Genomic DNA, 25,290 nt, shown 5'->3' with positions numbered 1-25,290 from the left:
TGTTTGCTACTTAAAGAGAAATTTTTTAAATTTCGTTTCAACAGTGAAAGTTTATAATAGATTACTGGTCATTAATAGATTAAAAATATTAATAGATTAAAAAGAGATGCCATAAAGAGAGGTTTCTTGGCAAAATAAAGAAATCCATCCACACCTGCGGCCAAAATGCCAATGAAAAAAGAATATAATCTGCTATTATTTTGCCCAGCTCCTTTACGTTAACCGTAATATATTGAAAAAGAAATTGAGATTTTAAAGTTTCACATTTTTTAAGCCAGATAACAAAAATCAGTGCTCTGGTGTAGTACCCAAAACCATAACCATTTATTTTTCCTAGCTATCTGTCAGCATCTCTTTCTTATTGGATTTAAACTCAAATCAGCTCACTCTTTTCCGTTCCATTATCTCATTAATATTGAGTTATTTTTGTGCTATCGTTGTACGACTGGTGAAATGGAAACAGACATTAAGACTTTTTGATGATAACACAGAGCAGAATGTTACTGCGTGCACCTCTGTCCTGTCCCTGGAGGGCCTCTCGTAGTTCTGGTCAGTTTGAGTCAATTCCCTTGACCATGCTGCACTTTTTTGTTGCTATATACTAATGCTTCTACCATCTTTTGTTTAGGTAATTAAATGAAAGCTGCTATGCTTCCTGTAGTGATCTGAATACCTCTCAGTAACCTTGCTTCCAACTCTTATGTTAATCTTTTAGTTTTTGCTGTGATACAGTTTCTTGTGTAGCTGAAGTTGAAAAAATCAGTTTGGGAGAACAGAAGAGAAGGAAATGGGGAAAGGGTACAATTTCACTTAGTAACAGAAGGCAAAACCAGTTTGTGCTACACAGTATTTATACCAGTTGAAAATTTGATTTAACTCTTGTATATTTGCTGTAGGAAACCTGTTGTTTCAAAGCAGAGAAAAATCTGGAGATGCATTTTGCATTTGGGATGGCTAGGGTCACATGATTTGAGGAAGTTAGTAAGTCACTCCAAAGTGTTCAAGAGTTAAGATTGTTGATGGGTCCTAAAAGCAGATACTAGTTTTGAAAATGGAACTTAGATTACAAAAGAGATAGCCTCCTCATGAAGTGGGCAATCCTGAGGCTCTACATCCATATATCGTAGACCAGCACAGGTGGGAGATGCTTTGGATTCCCAAAACAGTCTAACTGTCTTACCATAGCAGCACACTGCAGTTGATAAGGTGTTCCTCCAAGGGGAAGCTACTTTGCTCGGCACAGAGTTGGTATGCTGTTGTGGGCATATTGCTTCACATTCTGGCGACATTGCACATTCGGTGCTAGCTGAAGGACCCCTTCCTAAGGCACAGTTACACAGTTTAGATATGTCCTTTATGAAATACTGATTGTGTACTTTTTGCTATGGGTTGCTATCTAGGCAGGGCAGGTAAGGTTAGTGGGATTTATACATTTATTCATTACAGACCTCATTTATAAATTTAGACTGCAAGAAAAAAGTGTCATTAAAAGATCTAATTGTTATCTCTAGTCATGAACTGGAGAGGAGGGGAGTTGGAAGAGGGTGGCAAATACAACATTTTTCACTGTAATCTATCAGAAAATGCACATTTTAATCATCAAACTTAGATATTGGCTTCAAAATGAACTTTATTCCATTCATTAGTCATTCTCATAGTACCTTCATAATTACATTTTTGTCATTAGTTATTTCCCCTCTCTCTCTTACTAAAGTGTCACTAAAGGATTAACTTGTTAACAAAATAAGAAATTAACAGGAAGAGACAATCTCAGCGTAAGTTCAAAGCTGATTCTCCAACTAGACATAGGAAGCAGTTATACATCCCAAAGGAAAAGTGCAGAAAGTAGAATGTGAGTCCTCCCACATTTAGCTGAATTCATTGCTGCTGAATTTAAGCATCTAATCAGAATTCATGGCTGAAGCTTCTGCTACAAATGAGTGGATGGAAGGGTGAGAGAGAGAGAGAGAGAGACCTCTAAAAAGCAGTTTGTCCTCATCATGAAAATGTCAACTTTCCTTCATTGACCACACAGTGGAATCAAGGACAAGGACAACTTGCTTAGACTAGATGCATAGCTTTTAGAAACTCTAAAGCCACCTTTGGTGAGCTCATTATGCTTCGCTAAATTGTAGTGAAAACCTTCCCAAACTAAAGAAAACACCATTCCTCATCTGAACTTCCCTGTTCACATACATACATTTCATCAAAGAACGGATGACAGCTCCAAAAGCGAGTGTTAAGGAAAATTATGAGTTTATCAGGACGGAGGGCACTTCCAAAGACAGTAATAAATGATGGCATTAAAGGTAGGCTGCCGTATAAAAGAGAAATAAAATGACATAAAACTACTGAAGTGCTATACACACATTGTACATACATTTGCCTGTAGAGGATGAAAAGGAAGATTTAAATTTGTCCACTCTGAAAAGAGATGAGTTTTAACATGTTTCTAAGATGAGCTTGCTGATGTGAAACTGCGGGCAAGCATTGTATTTTGAAAGCCTTTTAATGTACAGCCTTGTGAGTCACCTTAGCACTTTCCATATGATTTTCTAGTGGGTTAAAGGCCTAGGCTGTATCGCCCCTTCTCAGATTCGTATTTGCTTGTCAGGAACTGAGAGGGATGAGGAAACTATACTGTCATTATTTGGACCATCTTTGAATAATACATGAAACACGCCACTTCAATGATTAGATTTAAGAGGTGGTTTTTTGTTGGGTTTTGGTGTTCTGTTTTTTTTTTTTTTCCAGGGAAGCTAATAAAAGCTACTTCCTTTTTTGTACTCCCTTATATTTTTAAGGATTGTCCTTTACCCACTAAAGGGTGGGCAGTTTTTAGATGTGCACCAACTTTATCTTGCAGAGTTACATTGCAGTGTAATCTTCAGTACCTTTTAGTCTTACCCAGTCTCTAATTAGAATGATTATGAACTTTGAATTCACATCTCCATTCTCCTTTTGAAGTATATAGTATTTAACCTCCACTCCTATTGATTAAGCATGAAAAATACTTCTTTTGACATGTAAATCATTACCCCCCACAGCACCGTGACTTCACTGCTCTAAGCATATGGTAATTTCACTGCCTACTTTTGAAGCGCAGTTCCCAATCACGAGCTGAAACTATTACTCCGGTGTCATGGGTAGTATGCGGCAGATGATTCCTACAGTGCCCTAGCTGTAGTTTATTCTTTTACACCTTCTTCACTGTAAACTCTACCCTGGTATTGATTGGCAAATGGAAACATGACAGGATGTGACCTCGGGTGTGAGAAACATCATCCTTTCATTGATTTTTGGATAAAAGCAAGTGTAATAAGAATTTTGTGAGAAGGCGAAAGGGAAACTGTACCCAAAACTGCATATAAGGAGCAAGCAATTATTTGGAATGTTTTTAGCTACAGAGTCAACTCAGGGAAAGATGACATCAGGTGTTATCCTCAAATATCATAGAACCCTAGACATCGGAAGCTTTAATTTGCTTTTCCTTTCTGCCCTCCCAGCAATTAAATAAAAATAAAATTAAAAAGAATGCTGTATAAAGTTTTAATAAAACTATATGGAAATGTTTACTTAATTGTCGTGATTTCTGTAGTTGAAAATATCATAGTCAGTACATCTTATTGAGGGAACTAAAGCAAGAGTAGTAACACATAATATTGTAGTGATTAAAGAGTCAACTGTGTGTTTCTCTCTTCCAAAGGGTTTATGTAGTTCATGCATTAGCTAAGACCCTGCAGTTCACAATTGACATAATTAATCCAGAGATTAAAAAAAAAAAAAATTCTGCTCTGAATCTTAATTTTGTAGTCTTCTGAGTAGTCCAGATTCTGCTCTCAAGCCTACATGGCTGGTTGTTTCTAGAGGGGGAAGCATAGCACTGAGCCGGCTCCTCTAAGAAAGACTGCCAAAATTACAGTGGTAATGGACTTCCCTACTCATCACTTCCACTGGCAGACTGGATAAAGAACAGGAAGATTTTTTTTGTTTAGGGGACCATGTGAAAGATTTGGCAATGTTGGCAGGAATTTGTTGGTTTTTTCAGGTTTTTTTAGCTTTACTGATGTTGCCTGCTGAGAAGAGGCTGATTGCTAACAGTATCCCCCTTTCCTTGTTGCTCTATTTTTTTTTTCAAAATAAGAAAGCGTTGTGGGGAGAGGGGTTATAGTTAATTACCTGGCATGCCTCTTCTCCATTGTTTATAGAAACACTAATGTCTCAATAACTAAGGTAACTCAATTCTCTTACTGAGTTTGTGATGCAAGAACTAATAGATAATTTATGTATGGAATTTTAGATACTGGCATTCCTGTCATTGAATTTGGAAAGTCTTTCTAATTCTTGCACACTGGCAATAAGCAAAGAAGCAGGGCTCTTCTGGTGCACAGCTTTTCCTGCTCCTAGTATAACTTCTTCCTTTTATTTTCCATTTCACTGCCCCTAAACTGTGAGGTGGTCACTGGAGCCGTAACTAGAGCGTTTTGACAAATGAACCATCATCTGACAGAACCAAAAAAAGAAGTGACCCATTTCTCAGGAGTTAAGGGACTTAAGAACAGCTGCCACATTTAAGTGGAAACTTTGTAGTTTGGTGTTACATGGAAACAAATATAAACAGGTGGTACTTGTACAACCAGTATCTTTCAAACAAATATGAGCAGAAAATATTTGTCATCATTCCTTTTTTTTTAATGCAGCTGAACTATATGAAGGGTTTGGTTTCATATTACTGGGCAAAGTTAAATGCATTAGATTGGTAGTGTTTACAATGTTACATATTATGTGTATTAGTATCTGTTATGACCCCTTAACATTAGCTTTAATTACGGAATAAAACTGATGCAAATTAATTTGCCTTCTAGTGCATGTTTTCTAATTTAAGATTTCCTGACAGAAAGCTAACTGCCCTTTCGTGCAAGTAGGTTGTGATGAATTGCGTTCTAGTTTGAAAATTATTGTAAACGGTAAAATAACAATTGGTAATTTAGTGCCATTACCATGTGTTTATTGCTTCTCAAGGAATAAATTTTCAGAATGGAGGCAGAGTAACATATAGTAATAGTAACATTTTTATATATTTGCCATCATTCAGTTCCCTCATAAAATTGACCATTCATTTCTTTTCTTCATTCAGCATGACTTACAGGGAGCCATAAGTTCATTCTGTTTAGGATCCTTTCTGATTTTGATATTGACTTCTGCAGATATCTTATTCACACAGCATGAGGCAGATAAAACAATTTGGTTTGAGTTGTGTATAGTGTTATTTTTTTCTGAAGGTCAGCCTATGATCAGAAGGGAGCAGTTTCTCATTATTTTCTATTGCTACTCCAAACAGTCCTTACTGAAGTCTTTCAAACAATGTGTGACCTCTGTTTTTATACTTCTCACAGATTTCGCAGGCTGTCACTACCACTCAGACATCACTAACACAGACAACTGTAATGGAAACTGTAACTATGGTGACCACAAGAGAACAAATCCTGGTTAAGCATGGTAAAGAGGAACTCCCACCACCTCCGCCCCACAAAAAAAGGCAACTCCTTGTGGATTCAGAGATTAGGAAGAGGTGAGAATCATTAAGAGACAGAGAGAGAATACTGAGAGAGTTTGGATGAGAATGCAAAAATAGTCATTTGACTGCAATAGTTTGCTGTATACTTTTTTGAGGTTATATTTCTGTCCTCTGTTAAGGTGCAAATTGATTATTATCTTTCCTTACTTAAGATGAGTTATGATTTTTTTTTGTGCATCTAGTCCCACTATTTTGCAGTATAGAATGCTAATCATTACATCAATACTATTGTAATTATGTGATAATTATTATAGTCAGTAGAAGTCCTCATGTATGGCGTTGTGGAGGTCCCTCTTGACTATAGTCTTGAAACTTGAAGGATGAGAAGCGTTCCATTAGTTCTCAGCCTTTAAAATTCTTTGAAAAGAATTTTTTAATAGTTAGAATACTAGTAGTGCAGATATTGCCTGGTTTCTAAAGTTCAAGTTTTATTCTTTCTGGCTTGTCAGTCAGCAGTAGAAATAACGGTTCTGCAGAGGCAGAGTTAATATTTGGTGAAACATGCAGTATCATTATTTTCAGATTCCTTCCTGTGTAACTCAAGTACATTTAGACTAATACTGAACACTTGTTAAAGTCACAAGGAAAATTTGTGATGAGTTTAAGCAGGATTGGTTCAAGCACTAAATTTCTGAATGAGGTGCTAAGAAGCTAGACTTCAAACACTCATAGTAGTGTTTGTTTTGGAAATGTTTTTTTGATATTCAGATAAATGTATGAATTGCAAGGTAACAGATTCAAGGACTGAAAGGAATGTTAAACTGCATTCAGTAACTCATTTCTATAGAAAATATCTTTGTTTAGTTCAATGTGTTTTTAATGATGTTATTTTCTTGTAAAATAATAGTCTTTAACTTATTGAGAAGGATGAAATATACCAATAGGAGAAATCTGAGTTTTTTTAATTGGAGTATGTCATTGAAAAAACAGATACTTGAAGGCACCTTTTTTTATACACAAGCATCTGAAGTGGGATTTATCTTACCCCTCTTTGACTGTTCTGAAAGTAAGGTTTCTAGTTTAGCCTCATTATTTAAGAACGCTGTATGTGATGTAAGAAGAGTGATTCACCCCCATTTTGTTAAATGGGATACCTACTCTTCCTATAAAAAGTGCTTAGGCTAAATAAGTACCTTCGTTAGCTAAATTTCAATGAATTGAATCTAATCTCCGAAGTCCTGATTGGGAATCTGTTTTTTCATGTATCCTAGGTTACCATTAAATAATAGTGAGAGTTACATTTTGCTAATATATTCCTAAGCACTCAAAGTAATGCACAGCGATGACTATCAGCAGTCTCGCAATTCTTGAATTTGTTCAAGGAATTGTTGGATGGCAACGTTTTTACTTAACAGACATTATAAGCATTAGTACTCCTGTTAATATTTCAGTAGTAATGTGCAAAGATCTCAAACGGGATCAAGGCCTTGTTGTCTTATATGCAAGAGTAAACCTATATTAAGGCATGGTCCCCTGCCTTGAAAGTATTGGTATTCTTGATCTGGAAACTGAAAAATTAAGAATGAAAATTCGCCTGAAATTTTAAAGTGTTTCAATAGTTGGTATTTTAAAACTTTTTGCTTTTTTTTTTCCCCCCAAACTGAATGTTTTAGGAATCATCTTACTTGACATAAATATCAGGAAGTGAAATGTGAGTCTACTGTTTTAAGGGAAAGCATTATCTTAGTTAAAACTATATGAAGTAGAGTGATTTTTTTTTTTTTAAACTTATGTTTTCGATTCTTCGAGAAAGTTGTTGCTATAAATAGCTATGCATTATTATAAAATTGGACACCAATTTGCAGCAGTAGTTCCTTTCTCAGCTACTAAGTATGTAATGTTGGTCTATATTTTCCTTCTTGCTCGTATTCTTTTGATTTGCCTTAACACTGAAAGTAAAATTGGCAGGGTACAGCAGACTACAGACTTCTAAGTCATTATGTGAGGAAACTACCGGTAGGCAGGAATTAGCTGGATTATAGGAATTATTTATGTTCAGAAATACCTCATTTTAAACAAAGTGAGAATTATAAATTCTTGTAAGTGTTTCAGCTGTTGTCTGTCTAAAGCATTGCAACTAGCAAGGTTATATATAAATTCGATAGATCCTTGTACAGAAGATGGGATATATTACCAAATTTGAGACTATGTTTGCTTGCAGCTGTATTATTGGCAGATCTGCTACCAAATTTACAGTGTTAATGTTTTTTACCATTGCATACTAGATTTCAAGGGGTTTTGATTTGTTTTATGCTATCTAAAAGATAACTCATTCACTATTTAAGTGCTGTTTAACTTTATAGATAAGAGTCAAGATATGAACCTTGGAACAATCTGTAGTTCTCATTCTTTGTCTAGGATGACTTTAGATAATTGAATAAGTTGTGATTTCTTATATATACTTAAAATCAGAGTCCTTTTCATTGCTGCGCTGGTTAGATTTTTATTTTGATCTGGTAGGAAAGCAAGCTGAATTCTAGCAGGAGGGAGGGAGTTCATTGTTTAATACACTTCAATATGGTCAAACTAGCTGGAATATTGCTTTGTGTGCAGTAGTTACTAGATTTGTTTTAATAATGCAATCATACCATCACATGAGAACTAGTTCAGTATGACTGTTCACTGAATACTTGTGAGTGGACCTACAATATGGTAATGTGCAAAAGTAAATTATGTTAGAAATGTCCAGAGCTGTGCAGCAGGATGAATGATAGTTACATTATCTGAAGGCAACGTTTTTCCATTTAGATAATTTTGGGGGGGGCATTTCTAGCTGAACAGCCAAAAAAGGACTTGTGTACCTTTCCTCTCTAGAAAGTCCAGGTGGGTGTTCCAGAGTGGGAGGACCAGTCAATAAATAGCTTCAGAGAAATGCCTTTTGAGAGAAAATTTGGGGGAAGGAGTTTCAACTTAGAATAACAGTTATTCTGTGCCTACTTTTCTTAAAACACAAAAATGCAGTCTTAGAAACTAATACGTTTGACAGTATGCTGTTGTCTTTCTCCAGCATAATGAATTTATACTGAACGTAAGGATAACAATTGTAGAAGAAAACTCATCTTAAAATTCGGGTGCTCAGCTAAAATGTCTATGTGCATTGGTGACTAGACACCTTTTTCATCAATGCATTTTTGCTGGGAGAACCTCATGGTTGCATTCCCAAACAGTCAGTCAGTTATTTCCTGGGTCCATTGCTGGCTGCAAGATCTTTCAGGGGGTTTTGTGTATATTTAGTCATACTTACACCCACGGACAAACAAAGCCATAGTACTGCATAGCTTTTGGGGTTTGAAATAAACTAAGAGAATGGGGGTTCTCAGCCTACCTCTCCTACATTGTTCTATATTGTATGTGTGTGTGTTTATGTTCAAAATTTTCCCTGAGTACTTAATGACTAAGAGTTGGTGATTCTGTACTGCTTCGTTTTTGTTTGATTAAAAAATCCCAGCAATTATTGAATGCTTGCCAGGAGCTTCTGAAGGTGCATAACCAGATTGCGTTGGCCACTTTCTGCAGCCACGGTACAACACGCTGCATGCTCTTGCCTGGTATTTTGGGGGCCAGAGGGAAAGGCACATTGAGGGTTGGGGCTTTTTTGAGGTGGTGAACAATGCTTCCAGGTTTCGTCAGCTTCTTTCATCTGTTCTCAAGGTTTAGTCAGTGTTGTTGCTGTAGAAGAGTATGCCTGAAATAAATGCATCAGGCTCCATTGCCACATGTTTGGAAAGATTTGTGCTCCAGATTTGCTTTCCTGTGATCTCAGTGTTTTAGAAAGACTAGAGGATGTCTTAAAGATGCACTGCACCTGCAGTGTGAATTGCCAAGTGCTTAGTTTCAAGGAGGAAGAAAGAGTAGTTTGGCTACTCTGTGAATATTGTGTTAGTGGACTGCGTTACAGTATGGTCTCCAGCTACTTAGCTGAGGAGAAACAATGGATAGCTAAGACTGAAGCATCAAGCTCTCTAGAATGCTTTTTATTTTTACATTTCCAAGTTCTTTGGAAGGATTAGAAGTATGAGAATCTCCATTTAAACTGAAGAAATTGAGGAGAAGCAATTTGACTTGTAGACCAATAGCATACACAGCAGTGAATGTCACATTTCCATTGCCCCAATTCACTGTGGCATAAATGCATGAGAAAGAAGCTGTTGATTTTTCTTGCCTCCTAAAGCAACTTTTTACCATAAGTGGTGAAAAGCAGAGATAAGAAACAGATGACTTTTTTTTTCTTCCTCCTCCACCCTGCAAAAAAATCTAGAACTACTGCAAATATAATGCTTCAAAATGTCAGAATAATTCAAGCATGTGCTAAGTTCTGTTACTGGTCATAGGAAAGCTCCTTTTCCCAAAGGAATTAATTTGAAACTGAGAAGGAAAAAATACTTGGAGCTGTATAATAAAGGTCTGGAAAGTATCTATTAGGACTAGAGATAAATGTAACACAGCTGAAATCTTAGGACAAAATAAACAACCCTGTAAATGGGAGAAAGGGTTGCAAGGTAACATTTTCATTTTCATGGTATTTACATATTCTGGGAAAAACAGGTCAGTTGTGTAGCATAGAAAAATCTGAAAATAACTCTGTTCACTGTAGGTTTTCAAATAGCAAACAGGTTAGAGCTGCTTAATATTTAATTTAAACATATTTGAAATATTAATGTTCTTGAATAATGTCCCAAGATATCTTTCTTTGCCATTTAGTAAATAACTTTGCACATGCTTCCTAATGTTTCCAAGTAAAGTCTATTTGTCATAACATTATTATGGATATAATGTTAGTCTTCAGATTTGAAAGCGACTTTATGTCCTTTGAAGAGAAAGGCATGTTAAAATAGGATAGTTGCTCCATCTAGTGTTTTTTTCATTTAACAAGTGTTAACAATTTTTTGAAAAGAGAGTATCCGTCATTTCTTTGAAAATTATTATACCTGGGATTCTAATGCTTCATTACTTAGAAAAGTTCAGATTTTTGTAGAAAAATGTATCAAAGGAAAAATCATAATGACTTATTCAAAGTATTTTTTGATAGCTATTGTTTCAAATATCCCACTGCTGTCCAATGAATTATATTAGAACTAAATGCTGATAGTTTAGCACTTTTACAGCAACTCCATTGGGCTGTTTGACCCTTATCCTCTCATTGAAATGCAGCGTTTGCTCTTGTATTGTTGTCTAACGTTACTTAGTAAGTCTAAAAAGAGGAAAGCAACGTCTTCAGTTTTCCTGGTGGTCCTTAGTTTCAGTGTTGTATCTGTGTAGCCAGTACCAGAGGAAAGGAAAAGGTAACACTGAGACACAACAGGACAGTTTTCTGTTGCTTAGAGGAAGAAAAATTTATAAACATTTTCATTTAGAGTGTAAGAAGTAGTATGGGTATGTTGAGGTCTGTAAACATGGACACTTTATAACTTCTTAGTGCTCATTGGTTTTTAACCCTTTTTCCTGTTTGTGAAGTGAGAAATGTAGAGACAAACACACTGACAATATATATTCTTCTTTACATTTAGTGTCTGAAATTACCTCCTGCATTATAGGAGTAGTACCAGCTGGCACTCACTGGAAGACATGGTGACTGGATTTAAAACTAATTGGCGTCTCTAGCCAGTGGCTGTTTGCTGAAGGCAAATGGTGTTAATGAACATACTCTACAACAACCTCTAGATTTTCATTTGCCTTAGCCATAAGTGATTTGCTTACATAGGAGAAATGCAGTGGATCTATCTGAATTTCTGCAAAGCATTCCATATTAAAATTCAGGAATTCCTGCTCAGGCTGGGGAAGGGTATGGTTTATAACCATAGCTAACCAGTGGTAAGATGGATAGTTGGCTAAAGAAGGAGAATTGTGAGGCTAATAAGATGATGTTAGTGACGTTTCTGAAGGAGATCTACGCTTGGGATTGATCTAGTATTTTCTTTAATGCCTTGGTGTGCATTGCAGAAATGTGCTGGTCATAACGTTGATGAGGCTAAACTGAATAGTACTACAAGTGTAGAGGGAGGTCCAGAGTGTAATTCAGAAAGGAAATAAAATTATTTGAGGACTGAATGAAAAAAAAAATAGGAAGGGAAAAATATTTATTAGAACAAATAAGCTGTTGAAGTAGGAGATAAGAACAAAGCTATTTATCAACTAATGGCTCATCAGCTCCAAATATAAAGGAGGAAGGCAGACAGCAGGGAATTATTTCATCACAGAATAATTCTGCCAAGGGGCATCATATACTGTAAAGTTGTTCTTTGACATGTTCTAGGCATTAAAGAGCTACAAGCTGAGGAAGACCGCTGGTGAGCTGGGCATTTCAGTCCAGCCATGGAAATGCAGTAATTCAGTAATGTGGTTCTTGGAGCAGAGCTGTATCGTTCCTGGCCAGCTCAATATGTAGGCAAATGGTCTTACATCTGCCCAAGATACACAGTGGTGACATGCCCAGTGTGGTGGTGGTTGGGGAGGGAAGGAAAAAACAAATAAACAAAGGAAATTGTGAGGCAATTTCTATCTGTTGAAAGAATGAAGTACTGAAACCACTGCCCAGTCATGGTAGCAGTAACACAGTAGCAGTTTGAAGATGAAATTAATTCAGTTTAGAGAAAAGATTACACACCGTGATGGCCACGTGACAGCAGGGTACTCCATGACTTGTGTTCCTATGTGAACTTGTACAACATTAAAGTTGTTTGTATAAATATGTGGAAGGTCGGTGCATACACATTACTTCATTGTCATCGTCTGTCCTGGTTTCAGCTGGGTAGAGTTAACTGTCTTCCTAGTAGCTGGTACAGTGCTGTGTTTTGAGTGCAGTATGTGAAGAATGTTGATAACACTGATGTTTGCAGTTGTTGCTCAGTAGTGTTTAGACTAGAGTCAAGGATTTTTCAGCTTCTCATGCCCAGCCAGGGCACCTGACCCAAACTGGCCAACAGTGTATTCCATACCATGGGACGTCCCATCCAGTTTAGGAACTGGGAAGTGGGGGGCAGGGATTCGCCGCTCGGGGACTGGCTGGGTGTCGGTCGGCGGGTGGTGAGCAATTGCCCTGCGCATCATTTGTACATTTCAATCCTTTTATTACTACTGTTGTCCTTTTATTAGTGTTATCATTATCATTATTAGTTTCTTCTTTTCTGTTCTATTAAATCGTTCTTATCTCAACCCAGGAGTTTTACTTCTTTTCCTGATTTTCTCCCCCATCCCACTGGATGGGGGGGGGAGTGAGTGAGCGGCTGCGTGGTGCTTAGTTGCTGGCTGGGGTTAAACCATGACATCGTCTTACTGTGGCAATGTGTAAGAAAAGGAAAAATTATGAGTTTAAAATATACCATTGTCTTTCACTAGATGATGTTGGCTGTAAGAACTGCAGTAGGCCTTCATAAGGTACGTTGTGCAAAATGAAGGTTTATAGTCAGTCAGGCCTTTGATTATTAATAAAAATTGCATTTGTTTTTATTGTGAAATGAAACAAATTAACGCTTGCCGTTACTTAGTGGCTTCCAGAAGGCATTTGATCTGATAGGAAGCTTGTAGTAGGACTTGAGTATCATACTCTGCTGGGTATTTGGGTTAGAAATTCTGTACACAGAAAAAGAAAAACAAAATGCAACTAAGTTGTGAAATACCTTAAAGGTGAGGTTTATCATGTATTTAATACAGAAAAGGAAGGGAAAGCTAGAACAAGGAATCCTTTTTGAACAAGTACATGTGGTGATCTCAGCAAGGGAGTTTTGAATCGGAATCTGAAGTGGGCATAGTATGATCCAGAAAATCAGTTTGTGGGGGACTTCCATGAAAGTTTGAATGGCACAGATTAAAAATGTGAAGATGGTCTTTCAAACGTGCTTTGGAGTAAGAAGAGACTGTATTTGAATTCAGCTGAAATGTGCTAGCCTGTAGAGAGAGGGCAGTGAGAGCAGTAAAAGATAGCATCTCTCTTGTGGAATAGCAGAAGGAAAGACTAATTGGAAAACTAAACCATGAGTGCTGCATAAAGAATAAATCCTCTGCTGCAGATTGAATTTTTAGGTGGGGAGCAAGCTAACGTGCACATTGAAATAAGGTAATTATTTAGAGTAATTGTCTCAAGTGATTTGGTTTTAGTGTCTTCCATGGATTTATTTTAACAAATTCTACATGCACTCAACTTTACTGGGGCAGAAAAGTAATATTGCATTACTTTTTATGTCAAAAGTATTGTTGTACTTGGGAGATTTAAAGACCGTATTGATCCTTTGATATCAATCTAGAGTTAATATAGTTTGTAACTGCAGCTGGGCTCAGAAAGGAAATGTCCAATCATCATAGCAGAATGATTAAATGCCGCATTCTACCTGTATTTCCTGGTTTTATACAAGCTGAACATACGAGAGAGGATATTTTTTTTTCCCAAGGTAATTGAAAAATGTCTTTATGTTAAGGATATTTATGTGCTGAAAAAAGCTACTTAGAATTAACTTTCATGTCTTTTAATCCTTTTCTGCCCCCTCTTTATAGCCCTATTTTTGGGCAGGAGGCTTTGTTTGTGGAGTTATATTTATCTCCAGAAAAAACTGCAAGTGACAGAGCAATCTGTTATCTGAGATCAGCTCTGTCAAGACACTGTCTGCTGTGGCTGATACTTACCACCAGCTGATGAATCTCTGGGTCATGGAATGTGCTCCTGATTATTTTGTTGTACTATCAGAACTGTCCCAAATTCTCCCGTTCCTCTTCCAGGGAGGATGTTGCAGAGGGGAGGGCTAAGTCCTTTTGTTTAAGAAATGATCACTGGTAAACATTTTGCTCTGTGAATTTCCATCCTATACCAGGCTAATACCAGGCTATTCTTCAGAAAGTTGGTCTCACTGGTCCTACTTACCCACAGCTTGAGAATGCAGCGAACATCAGAAGTAATACAATTTTACCTGCAGCCAAGGGAGTTTAGTACTGAGGGACTGGTAAACTCGTCTTCATTGTTATCAGATGTCTGATGTTCTGTGGTCATTAAATATGCAGTTACTGTATGCAGAACAGAGGGATAACATTATATTTCAAGAATTACAATTGATTTAATGTCATGCAGGATCAGAAATAAAGCTGAGGTAGGAAGCTCTTAACTGGCAGTGCAGTTCGTTTTCAGGGATTAGAATCTGGTACCAGCACAGAGATTCCCTGAACCATCTGGGGATTTCTTCTGTATTCCACCTCTGAACTTGTAATTCTTTGTAAAATGAACATTTCTGCACCTTCTGTTACTTCACAATCGTTTTTTTTCTCCTTTAATGGGTGTTCAAATAGTATTATTAGGAATTGCTTTATCAAAATTATTCCTAGGAGTTTATAACTTGAATATAGAATATTGGGCTGGGATTAAGGCCGTGTGTGATTCTTCTTTCTTCTGCTTTCATTATTTATTACTCAGTCTTTCACACTGTGTTGTTAAATGGAGTCACAAAGATCACAGTGGAGAAGGAAAAAAGGGAGGCATAAATATTAGATCAAATATGGAACTCTTTCTTTTATTCAGGTTTTGTTTCTGTATATGTAGATTTCTGTAGCACCTGATTTTGCCTTACCTCCTTGTATGTTAGTTCTTGTATATATGGATTATATTTTTATAAAAGAATTAATTCCTCCAAAGATATAATTGTTGTTCATGTTCTTGGTTTTAGTGGATTTTCAGTTGTATGTAAATGATCCAACCTGTATTTACAAAGCAAACTGAAAGATACAGCTAATTATTTTTTTTTCTAGGTGTTTCTGTTCCATTGCTTTCATTGTATTGTTGCAAAAAGAAAATCAGTTACAGACTAGATATAAATATTAGAACATATAGTGCAATAAAGAAATGCGATCAAGAATACAATGTGGCACAAATGAGAAAAAACATTGTCTTAAGCCTCTTGTTTTAAAAACTACAGTAGATACTGAATCACAGTTTGATTTTTGTACACATCAGTAATTTAAATATCTGCGTATGGTAACCTTCCTTTTGAGCTGCTACCTTCTGAATAGGTAACAAAAATTAAGATCAGTGTTAAAGAAGTTGATGAAAGAGTCCAAACGATAATAAAAAGGACTGTAGAGTAAAAACCAGTTTAAAAGTATATACAGAGAGTTAGGGATCTTAATTTGCAGTTTCTAAAGTTCTAGCTGTAGGAAAATTATGATTTATTGAGATTGATTAATCATTACATTATGCAACAAATCTGAGGCAGTTGGAAGAGACTCCTTTCTAATGGTTAAATTTCCTGCTTGAACATCCTTCATAATGTCGCCAGCACAAGCTGGGGCAGAAATCGTGCAGGTATGAAGGCTGGATTCGGTCAGCCAGGCTGAGCCAACAGGACTTGTGGAACTCTCTTCACTGAGAGCTACTCGTTTCATGCCTTCCAAAAACATCAGCTTGTACAATTAGAATCCTTATTGTGAACATTGTTGCATCTGTTCAGCTGTCACATCAGGGCCTTAAAAATGAAAAAGTATTTCTATGTTTCCAAATTTTAGAGTGAATGGTTTCATGAACTATCTAATGAAATATGGGGGGTTTAAAACTGTCTTTTGCTGAGAGAAATTGCTGCTTTGTCACTTGTTTAAACAACCAGTTAGTGTTTACTGTCAATCCTATTTTCAGAAACTCTGTGGAAATGAAACGTCTTATTGCAATTCTCTGTCTCTTAGGTTTGACTCGGATACAACAGAGCTCCATAGCTGGATGACCCGCTCCGAAGCAGTGCTTCAGAGTCCTGAGTTTGCAATATATCGAAAAGAAGGCAATCTCTCAGATCTCAGAGAAAGAGTCAATGTAGGAGAAAGTACTCGTATATATGTCTGTTAGTTTGTATAAGCTTGTCAAAGTGCTTTCAAAGTCCAAGTTTAAATGAGTTCAAACGTAGACTGACAAGCACCGGTGGTCCGTACGTCCAAGAGAAATTTAGAAGTGCTCGCTATTTCTGTAAATTGCAGATTTTGGCACCAAAAAAAAAATTGCTCCACAGGTTGTCTGAATACAGAGATCTTTTTTTATTCGTACATACTCATATTTAATTAATGTATTCTAGATTCATGAAAGTCTTTGGTAAAGTTGAATCAAAGCCTATATATTACTTCTTAAACATGCATCACCGTTCTATATTAACAGCATAATTTGACATTATGCATGCATAAATTGAAGGATGTGAAAAGTGTCATCTTTTAGTGTTCGCTAAAGGAAATATGTATCTAATTCTTTTTACAGTGCTGTAAAATATATCTGAAAATCACCAGTCTCTTTTTTCTTTTTTTTTCTTTTTTTTTTTTAAACTCTGTTGTAGTACCATGCCTGAACTAAAAATTTTCTACTTTTGGCAAAATGAATGATTCTGTACTGCTTAAGGAGTGGCTGTGTTTGTGTATATGTTTCACATACTCTGAATTTAGCCCTTGAAAACTAAACTATTATAAATTTTCTTCCATATTTAATTTTTGTAGACAGATGCAAAAATGCCTGTGTTTTCTGACTAAGAGTGAGGGGAGTTCTTTTTATAATTAGCTCTTATAGTATCATAGTATATCATAGAATTTCATTTAAAAATATGGTGATACATACTCCTAGAACACAAACAGATGGAACAAAGTTACTGTGTTGAAGTTAATTTTGCTGCCATTTTTTCTCACTGTCTCCTTGTCCATCATAAATCAGCTACGATAAAATTGAGGAACACTGAATTTTGTGACTGTAAATATACATTTTAAAATTTCATGTTAAATCATAGTTTCCTTGCAATAATTTTAATTTAATTGTTAATGTTGTCATAATATTACCACTAGTAAGTATCCATTAGAATGTAATATCCCAAATTCAGTTCATGGCACCACTTCATGTTATGTGAAAGATACATACATATATATATATATGCAAAATGGATCAAATCTACAGAGTAGATTTGATGGGTTCACATGCTTCCATACTGAGGTAAGGATTCATCTAATACATAAATAGATATACAGTTAATTTTCTGAGTGCTCTAATCTTCATTGTAGGTAAAATTAAAAAAGAAACAAAGGAGAAAAAGAAAAAAGAAAATGCTCTTGTCTCCCCTTCATATATTCCTGTTTTGAGGAACATAACAATTTCAAGGATGGCAAATTAGCTCATCTTGACCTACATATTACGCTGGATACCTGCACTGCCAGGTTTCCCTAACCAACATGAATGTTCCACCTGATATTATCAGTTTCTAAGACTTGGTAAAAGAATTAAAGGATCCAGGACCCATGGTTCACCTTCCTCCTTCTTTCCTTTCTTTGCTTCCGAGGAGGTGGTGATCGCTGCAACTAAAGGGGTGGAGGTAGGTGAACCACAGACCTTCCTTTGGTCCTACCTGGAGTTCCCACTAGCTCTTGCCTTGCCTTTGTTGGTGCTGAGGAAGAACACTGGGGCTCGAGGCCACTACCTACCACATTTGTTCAGATCTCGTTTAGGTTGGTGGAAACATACATAATACTGGATGAAGCGGGAGGGAGGGAAGAGGGGTGTGGAATTTGACCAGTGCATGAGCATTGTAAGTTGGAATTCAAGACACTGCAGATAGCAGGTGTTTCAGATGTGTTTCAGGTGTTTCTTAGAACTCCTTGGCAACTGAATAACTGAGTGTTTAAGAAACTGATTTCCAGCTGCTTTACTGAAAAGTAGTGCAGAGAAAGGATCTGCTTTGTATTGAGAGGGGTCTGAGGCAAACCAGTAACTCTAAATAGAAATAAGAGAAATGAATGTGTATCCTTCATTAACATGGAAAATATTTTTAAAGACCAAGACTGGTTTTTATTTCATAGAGTATCACTGCTTTTAAAATGAACATTTTATTGAGAACGTCAAGTTACATGTAGAAGTTTCTAGATTTTTTAAGGGAGAAAACATTCTGACTACATGTATGTATTTGCTAGAACTCTGACAGATAGCACTTGACAAGCGCTACATGGATTCTGTGTTGAACGGTTTTCAGTTAATGGATGTCTTTGTAGATGCTTTTCAAAAAAGAAAAAATTGAGGTTTTTAAAATGTCAGGTTTTAAAGCTTGTCCTGACCTGACTTTTCCAAGTCTGGTCTCTGTCTCCGTCCATAAAACTAACAGCCAAAGCAGGAAGTACTGTCCAGTTCATTGATTTGAGCAATTTCACTGTTGCTTGTTAACACTTTTTGTTTCTAATTCCCTCAAAATGAGCCTCACATCAAAGGAAAATAAAATAGTGTGGGTTTTAATATATTATAATCTCTAGTAAAGTTGTAGAAGCCATATTAAAAAAAAGATTAAATGCCAAAAAGGAAAACAGATGTTAGCGATAATTGAAAAAGATTGTATTGTACTGCATACCTGGTCATACCCCAGGGTTGTACTTATACATGCATGCATGCGACCACATGCACATGCATGCAGAAGTCCCATCTTACCCTTACTGGCTATCATTTAGTTTTCTCCCTATATGATGATATATATATATTGGTGTAGCACAGAACACCTGTGTTTGGCTGATGTCAGACCTACCATTTATTGCCCACCGCGTTAGGTGCTGAGTCCTAGTTAGGGCCTTTTCCTAATGGCGTTCTTTTCTGCTGTTCTTTTGAGGACAGGTTACTATTTAGATGATTTTTTTCTTGTTGTGGCAGCTTGCTCCTACTCATCATTTTTCTTGGATGAGGGGTCACTTCCACATGATAGAGTGGAAGTGCATCAGCTATATGATGGAGGGACGCAGACTTCAGAAGCAATGGCCACAAGGAAAGCTCTTTTGCCATCATTGATGATTCATCAAGTTCAAAAACGTTCTCCCATCCCAGCTCAGAGGAGGTCTGGGGGAGATGGAGCCAAGAGTAGACTGTATGAAATGCACTGACTGTTTGCTAAGCGAGGTGCCCTTCAGATACTGGCAGGAAATTAGCCTTTGGCAGATGTGTTATGTAGATTGAAAACATTAGACATGCACAGAAAGTCCATTCCCATGTGTGGGAAGAGACAAAAAAAATTATAGCCCTTCCCTGCTACAAAAGGATATTTGCCCTACCTGGCCGGAGAGACTGGATGCTATAAGTATAGAAGTTGCACTGTGGAACAGCCACACTACTCCTAAATAACAAAGCCATCCAAACATTAATGCCGTAAACATTGTTATGCTGTATCATGCTGTTAACATTTTCCAGTTAGTACATATATTTTACTAAAACTAGACCTAACAATGACTCAGGCCTTTTTTGTTTTTCTTAAGCCATAATGAGCTTTCAATATTGCCAGTTCAAATATATGAAGATTCAGGTGGAAAAAATTAAAACTTGCTAGATAGAAAATCCTGCTTAATAATAAGTCAGATTTGAGACTGTACATCAATAAACTGGGAATAAAACCCCTTGGAAGGAATTTTGGTTAGCCAAGAAGAAGGTTCTAGAAATTCAGAATCAAAGGTAAACACAAGGAACAGATGTAAGGGAAAATGTCAAATATCCTAGACAATTAAATTTGTTCTCCTGGCATTCTCAAAAGCCCGGTTCTTGTTTGTTCATTTTGTTTTGGTGACCTTTTTCAGACATGCTTTGTTGGGCCTGGGTATTTGAAAGCTGAATCACTTGTCAGAGCCGGAGATGAAAATGTTGCCATCTCCTGCCCTCGGGGTTAATTGGGCAGAGTCACAGGAGGTCAGGGAGCACTGCTACCGTGCATCCTTCCAGAGAGCGCTCAGAATAGGATGTTGATTTGATATGAATAACATCCGAATTCCTCAGACCATCAGTGTTTTCTAGGTTATGAAGTCATTAACTGCCAGCTAAAATCTCGGGGTCAAATAAAACACTTAGCATTGTGAAAATAGCCTCTTCACCTTCGGCTGACATTTAGCTAAAGGTGAATTTTTAGCGTTACTCAATCAGTTAAAACTAGGCTATTATACATTTGCATTGCCAGTTACAAAATAGTCCAAAGGAGAATTAATCTCTGATTGGACAAAAGCCTGTAAAGGTAACCTTTTTTCTCATATTGGTGTATTTTTTCTGAAGTATCTTTTACAGAAAAAAAGAGTAAACAAATGGGAAAGTTTTTTATTTTTGGAAATATTTGGAAGGGACTTTGCCGCTACCTTAACTTTTCATCAAAAGAAGCGTTGATTAAAATGTACAGAATGTAAGAGTTTCAAAACATCACAAACCTCTTTAAACTTATCCCAGCCTACTCATGTCACGAATGAACCTGAATCGAGAGCATAGCCCCTTTCTCTAAAGGAAAAAAAGAACAAAACAGAGCCAAAGAGATAAAGGAGAGGTGTTTCCAGGACTCCTACTCCCTTCATTTCTAGGCACTTTGCACATGCTGATGGCAATCTTTCTTCTGCCGGGCTTAAAAATCAAGACACAATTTGGAGGCTAGGCAAACAATGGCAGCGTGTGCAGAGTAATAGCAGGACTATGTGATTAGTGCTATAAGTTAATTAGGGTGAATTTCCTCCTTTCTCTCCAGCTCAGGTCATTTGTCTTTGTATGAGGAACAAGAGGACAGTCTTTTCTCCTTTGGCTAGCATTGTGCTTTGTGTGCGAGCATACGTCTTCTTGTAACCAGGGTTGGAACTTCATTTTTATGATATAAGCCAATTACATAAAAATGAATGTAGTAATTGACAGAAAGTTTGATATATCCCAAATTTTCATGTTTATTTAAGGGCTTCACATATAGTGCTTCTGTTTTCTATCAGGACCTGGAAACTAATCTTTCAGGAGAAAGATGGACATTTCTCCACATTTTTCTGCACACATAGCATATTACTGGACACTGAAGGGTTCATTGCCACAGGCTTCAGTGTCATATCATTTTTCTACTTCAAAAAGCTGATTTTTATTATATCGTAGGGGTTTTTTTATGATTCATTTGTGCTCGCTACAGTTGCACTCATGATGATTACACATCTGGCATTACAGACGGAGTAAAATTATTTTCAGTATATTTTAGTGTTTTAATGATTCCTTTGAGTTCTCTGTAGTTAGACTCATGCTAATTATACCTGGCATTATAGACAGAGTAGTATTAATTAAGATTCTATAAGAAATTTTGGAACTCTGCAGAGAATTAATAGACTATTTTATTTTTTTTAAATTTGGAAAATATTTAAATTGCAGAGTGGAATGGTAGAAGAGTTTATTGACCTCCAAAAACTATAAATAATGAATACAGTCATCTTTCATTGGGATTAAACTTCATAATCTTTCAGTGATTCTTTAGGTATCTATTAAAGATATGTTTATAAAATCTAAAATACTTCCATCCTTAATTCTTCTCTAAATATCGTTTCTTTATATATTATATTTATACAAAATTGTATTATTGAAAGTGTTTGATAGAAGCTTTGGCATATTGTTAGAAAGCCTGCCGTTTAATCATTTCTACATGCACAAATGAATGGCACTTATAAGTAGGCTGTGGAAATGTGTGAATTTAACTGAAAATCTCTCTTTAAAGTTCTGAGCGTCTCCTCGCCTAGGAAGGTCTTCCAGGGAGCTGCTGTTTATTAAACTGAAGATGTTTTAAGCATCCCACTTTAAAAGTTCTTTTAAGAGAATTTATTCAAAGGTTTTTATGTTAATTCTTCCCAAGCATAGCAATCTATTTGAAAAATAACATTTTCAAATGTACTTGTATAAGGTTGTTCTACTAAATGCATTCTTAGACACCTACTTGAGGTTTCTTTCCGGTTGTAAGGAACCTTTTCCCCCCAAAGAGTCAAGTCACACAGAATATACCTTTGCTGTGGAAATAATCAAGGTGATCGGGAAGCCTAGCGGGGTCAGCCAGACTGAGAAGCCATAGCCAGGGTTGTGTGTTATCTTTCCATACGTGTCATGTAGGATTTGTGGTGGCATATTCTTTTGTATGTGTGTATCTGCTGCCGTAAAGTGAAGGACTCTGATTTACAGGAGCCTGTGTTGGTCAGGATCTCTGGGAGGTACATAGTCTGTTTTATTTTTGGTACTAAACCTGACTGTGGCCCCATGCTGCTTCTTTGGGCTTCGGATTTAGAGCTTCTAGATTACACCTAAATTATACAACTAAATTAGTTTCAAATCAATGGAGTGACTTCATGATGTTAATTATGAGACAGCATTAAGGAGCTGTCAGATCTAAAATGATTTTACTTTCCATCTGTATTGCTACCAGCCCAAAATGAAATTAGAAACTTAGGCTCCTACTATATCCTGAAACTTTAGCAGGTAACCTTTACCAGCCATGACCAGCTAGCCTGAATGTGGGTGAGAAATTTCTGAGTACAGAAAGGTGAATTTGAGAGTATTAGATACAAAACATAACTAGAAGCCTGGGTTAATTCTGCAGTTAACTCTCATTCTTACTTGGTAGCTCATGCATGGATGTCTGCTATATATGTTCATCTATATGTTAGATATCTACTTCAATATGCATTTTACAGGGTTGTTTGGTTGTTTTTTTTTTTTCAAACAGAAGAGTGAAGTCAGCAATCCAATGGTATATGAGTTCAATACTGTAGTATGCTATGAAACCCTTGATTTGGTTAGCATGCTCAATTCTTGCTGTTATCATGAGAAATGAGCAAATTTATTCTTCCACAAGGAATTTCTGTTGGACAAATATTTTTATTCTGAAATATTGGGCTTTGAATAGCTCTTAATTTGTATGTCTTTTATTTGTCTGTAAACTACTGAGGTGTATCATCTGTCAACTCTGCTGTGTTCAGATTCTCGGTTTATGTATTTGACTTTATGACTGACTCCCTTCCTGATGGTATGTGGTACTTGCTGCTTTCGTTGCAAATCGGGAGGCTGGCAGGGCAATATGACAGGTTAAATGGTCTCGAGAAATCAGAAGACATCCCTGAGATTAATTACTTTCCTCTTCAAAATCCCTCTGTTGAAATACTCACCTTTCCTGTCATGCTGCAGGCCATCCAGCGAGAAAAGCCTGAGAAGTACAGAAAACTGCAAGATGCCAGCAGATCAGCTGAGGCCCTGGTGGAACAGATGGTGAATGGTAATTACATGGGAGTTGATTTAGATAATCTTCTTAGGGATTTGATAAACGCACAGGTTCATATTTATCACGAGACTTATATTAGCAAATACTGTCTAAATGGAACAGTAAAGTAATATTGCCTTATATTTCTTTTATTATTTCTGAATGTTATATCTGTTAATTAGAAAAGAGAAAAAATATCTTACCACTTTAGTACCATGAAAAGAATTGTGTGTAAAACTTGCTTGCAGTAATGAACTGTATATTAACAATCTGTTCTGTGCAGAGACTTAAGTTGTAATCTTATTTTCTGAGTATGCTGAGTTTTGAAGGTACATTAACTCATCTGAGTTAGAAAGCTCTGAAGGCATTACTCTGAACAGTTTGAAAAAAGTGCTTTCTGACTTACGCTATGTATGTTTTGTAATATACATATTGATGTAATCTTCTGTATCATAGAAAATATAACATTTTATTGGGTTTTGGAAGAGGTTTTTGGCATTCAACTTTTCAAAGATAATAAATGTCAAAGCTTATACGACTCTTAAAAAAGAAAATTAGTTGTAAGTTTTTTATTTTTATTATTGATTTTTCAAAAAGAATTATTCTGTTATGTCATTCTTTTGAACTTTTAGATATTTTTAAGGGAAAAAGAAAAAACAAAGAAAGGTAGATGGAAGTGAACTTGTAAGTCACGCCATTGTCCTTGATATTAAAAAAATGTCTAACTTTGCAATAAAATATTAAACTGGGGCCAACATCTGTCATACTGATATGATTACCAGAAATATAGATGTTGAATGCACTGAGCTTCAGAACACAAATTTTATAGTAAATTGTTATAATGAAGAACCAAGTATTGAATTCCTAAAAATGAAATGCTTTGAGTTTGGGGTACTGACTGGCCAAGCTAAACGAATTTGATGGAATCCTAAGATTATCTTGCTTAAGTATGAAAGTGTAATATTTTAGAAGTGACTATATTTAATGTGTGGGGCGTATTTAATTATCATTACTGTAACAACTGTTGCAAGGATTCCCTTCCCAGGTTCAGTGAATAGACTGAAGGGAGCCTGGTAACATCTGCACTCTCTTTGAAATCATTTGGGCAGTTTTCCATGGCTGACCATATAAAAAATTCTGTCAATTTTTTGCGACATGTTTTTGTGCCCGAGAGAACTGGTTGATGATTGTCATGCATTTGCAGGGTAATCTGTAATTAAAAGACTATACGAGGCAAACAGATTTAAGGCATAGATCAGTTGTGAAGTCAAGTGATGACAAGTTTAACTGCATTGTTATTTTTTACTTATTGTGTATCGATTAGGTCTGGACTAACAATGATTAGACTTTTAAGATTCCAGTTATGCTATCACTAAATTCCTGGCTTTACTTACGTATAAAATGTGCTTCCTCTCTTTGCTCGTAAACAAGATTCTGAATGTAACAGATGAAGAGCATAAAAAGATTAAGATCTCTGGTGGATTACAGGAGAGAGTTCAGAATGGTGGTGAATTTCATTGTCGTATCATTTATATCTATTTTCTTTCTTTTATTTTTACTGTGATAGGAGGGGGAATAAATTAAAAAAAAAACAGGATTCAAATTCTGGAGAGAATTGGATTGGTTTGTTTAGGGTTTCATTTATTTGTTCTTAGCACAGAGGAAAACAGTCTGAGGAAATGTATTTATACAGGGCACTATTCTTGCCTTAGGTAAATGCTTTCAGCCAATGTCAGCAGA

At 36.3% G+C, this 25,290-nt stretch overlaps 1 protein-coding gene across 15 annotated transcripts in view; it reads left to right on the top strand.

Moving 5' to 3' along the window:
* DMD (dystrophin) overlaps positions 1-25,290 on the top strand; it is a 1,308,223-nt gene that overhangs the window by 525,549 nt on the left and 757,384 nt on the right. For 11 of the 15 annotated variants that reach the window (XM_069784897.1, XM_069784899.1, XM_069784896.1 and 8 more), the window contains 4 exons: positions 5,397-5,572; positions 16,232-16,355; positions 17,848-17,880; positions 23,478-23,565. In XM_069784897.1, coding sequence (XP_069640998.1) covers positions 5,397-5,572; positions 16,232-16,355; positions 17,848-17,880; positions 23,478-23,565 — 421 coding nt within the window. The remainder of the gene's footprint in view (positions 1-5,396; positions 5,573-16,231; positions 16,356-17,847; positions 17,881-23,477; positions 23,566-25,290) is intronic. The other 4 variants (XM_069784898.1, XM_069784912.1, XM_069784889.1 and 1 more) reach the window with 2 other exon arrangements.

Source organism: Haliaeetus albicilla, chromosome 6, assembly GCF_947461875.1.
Source record: "Haliaeetus albicilla chromosome 6, bHalAlb1.1, whole genome shotgun sequence".
Taxonomy (NCBI): Eukaryota; Metazoa; Chordata; class Aves; order Accipitriformes; family Accipitridae; genus Haliaeetus; species Haliaeetus albicilla.
Note: the sequence above shows the minus strand (reverse complement) of the source record. Positions and strands in the feature narration are given on the sequence as shown.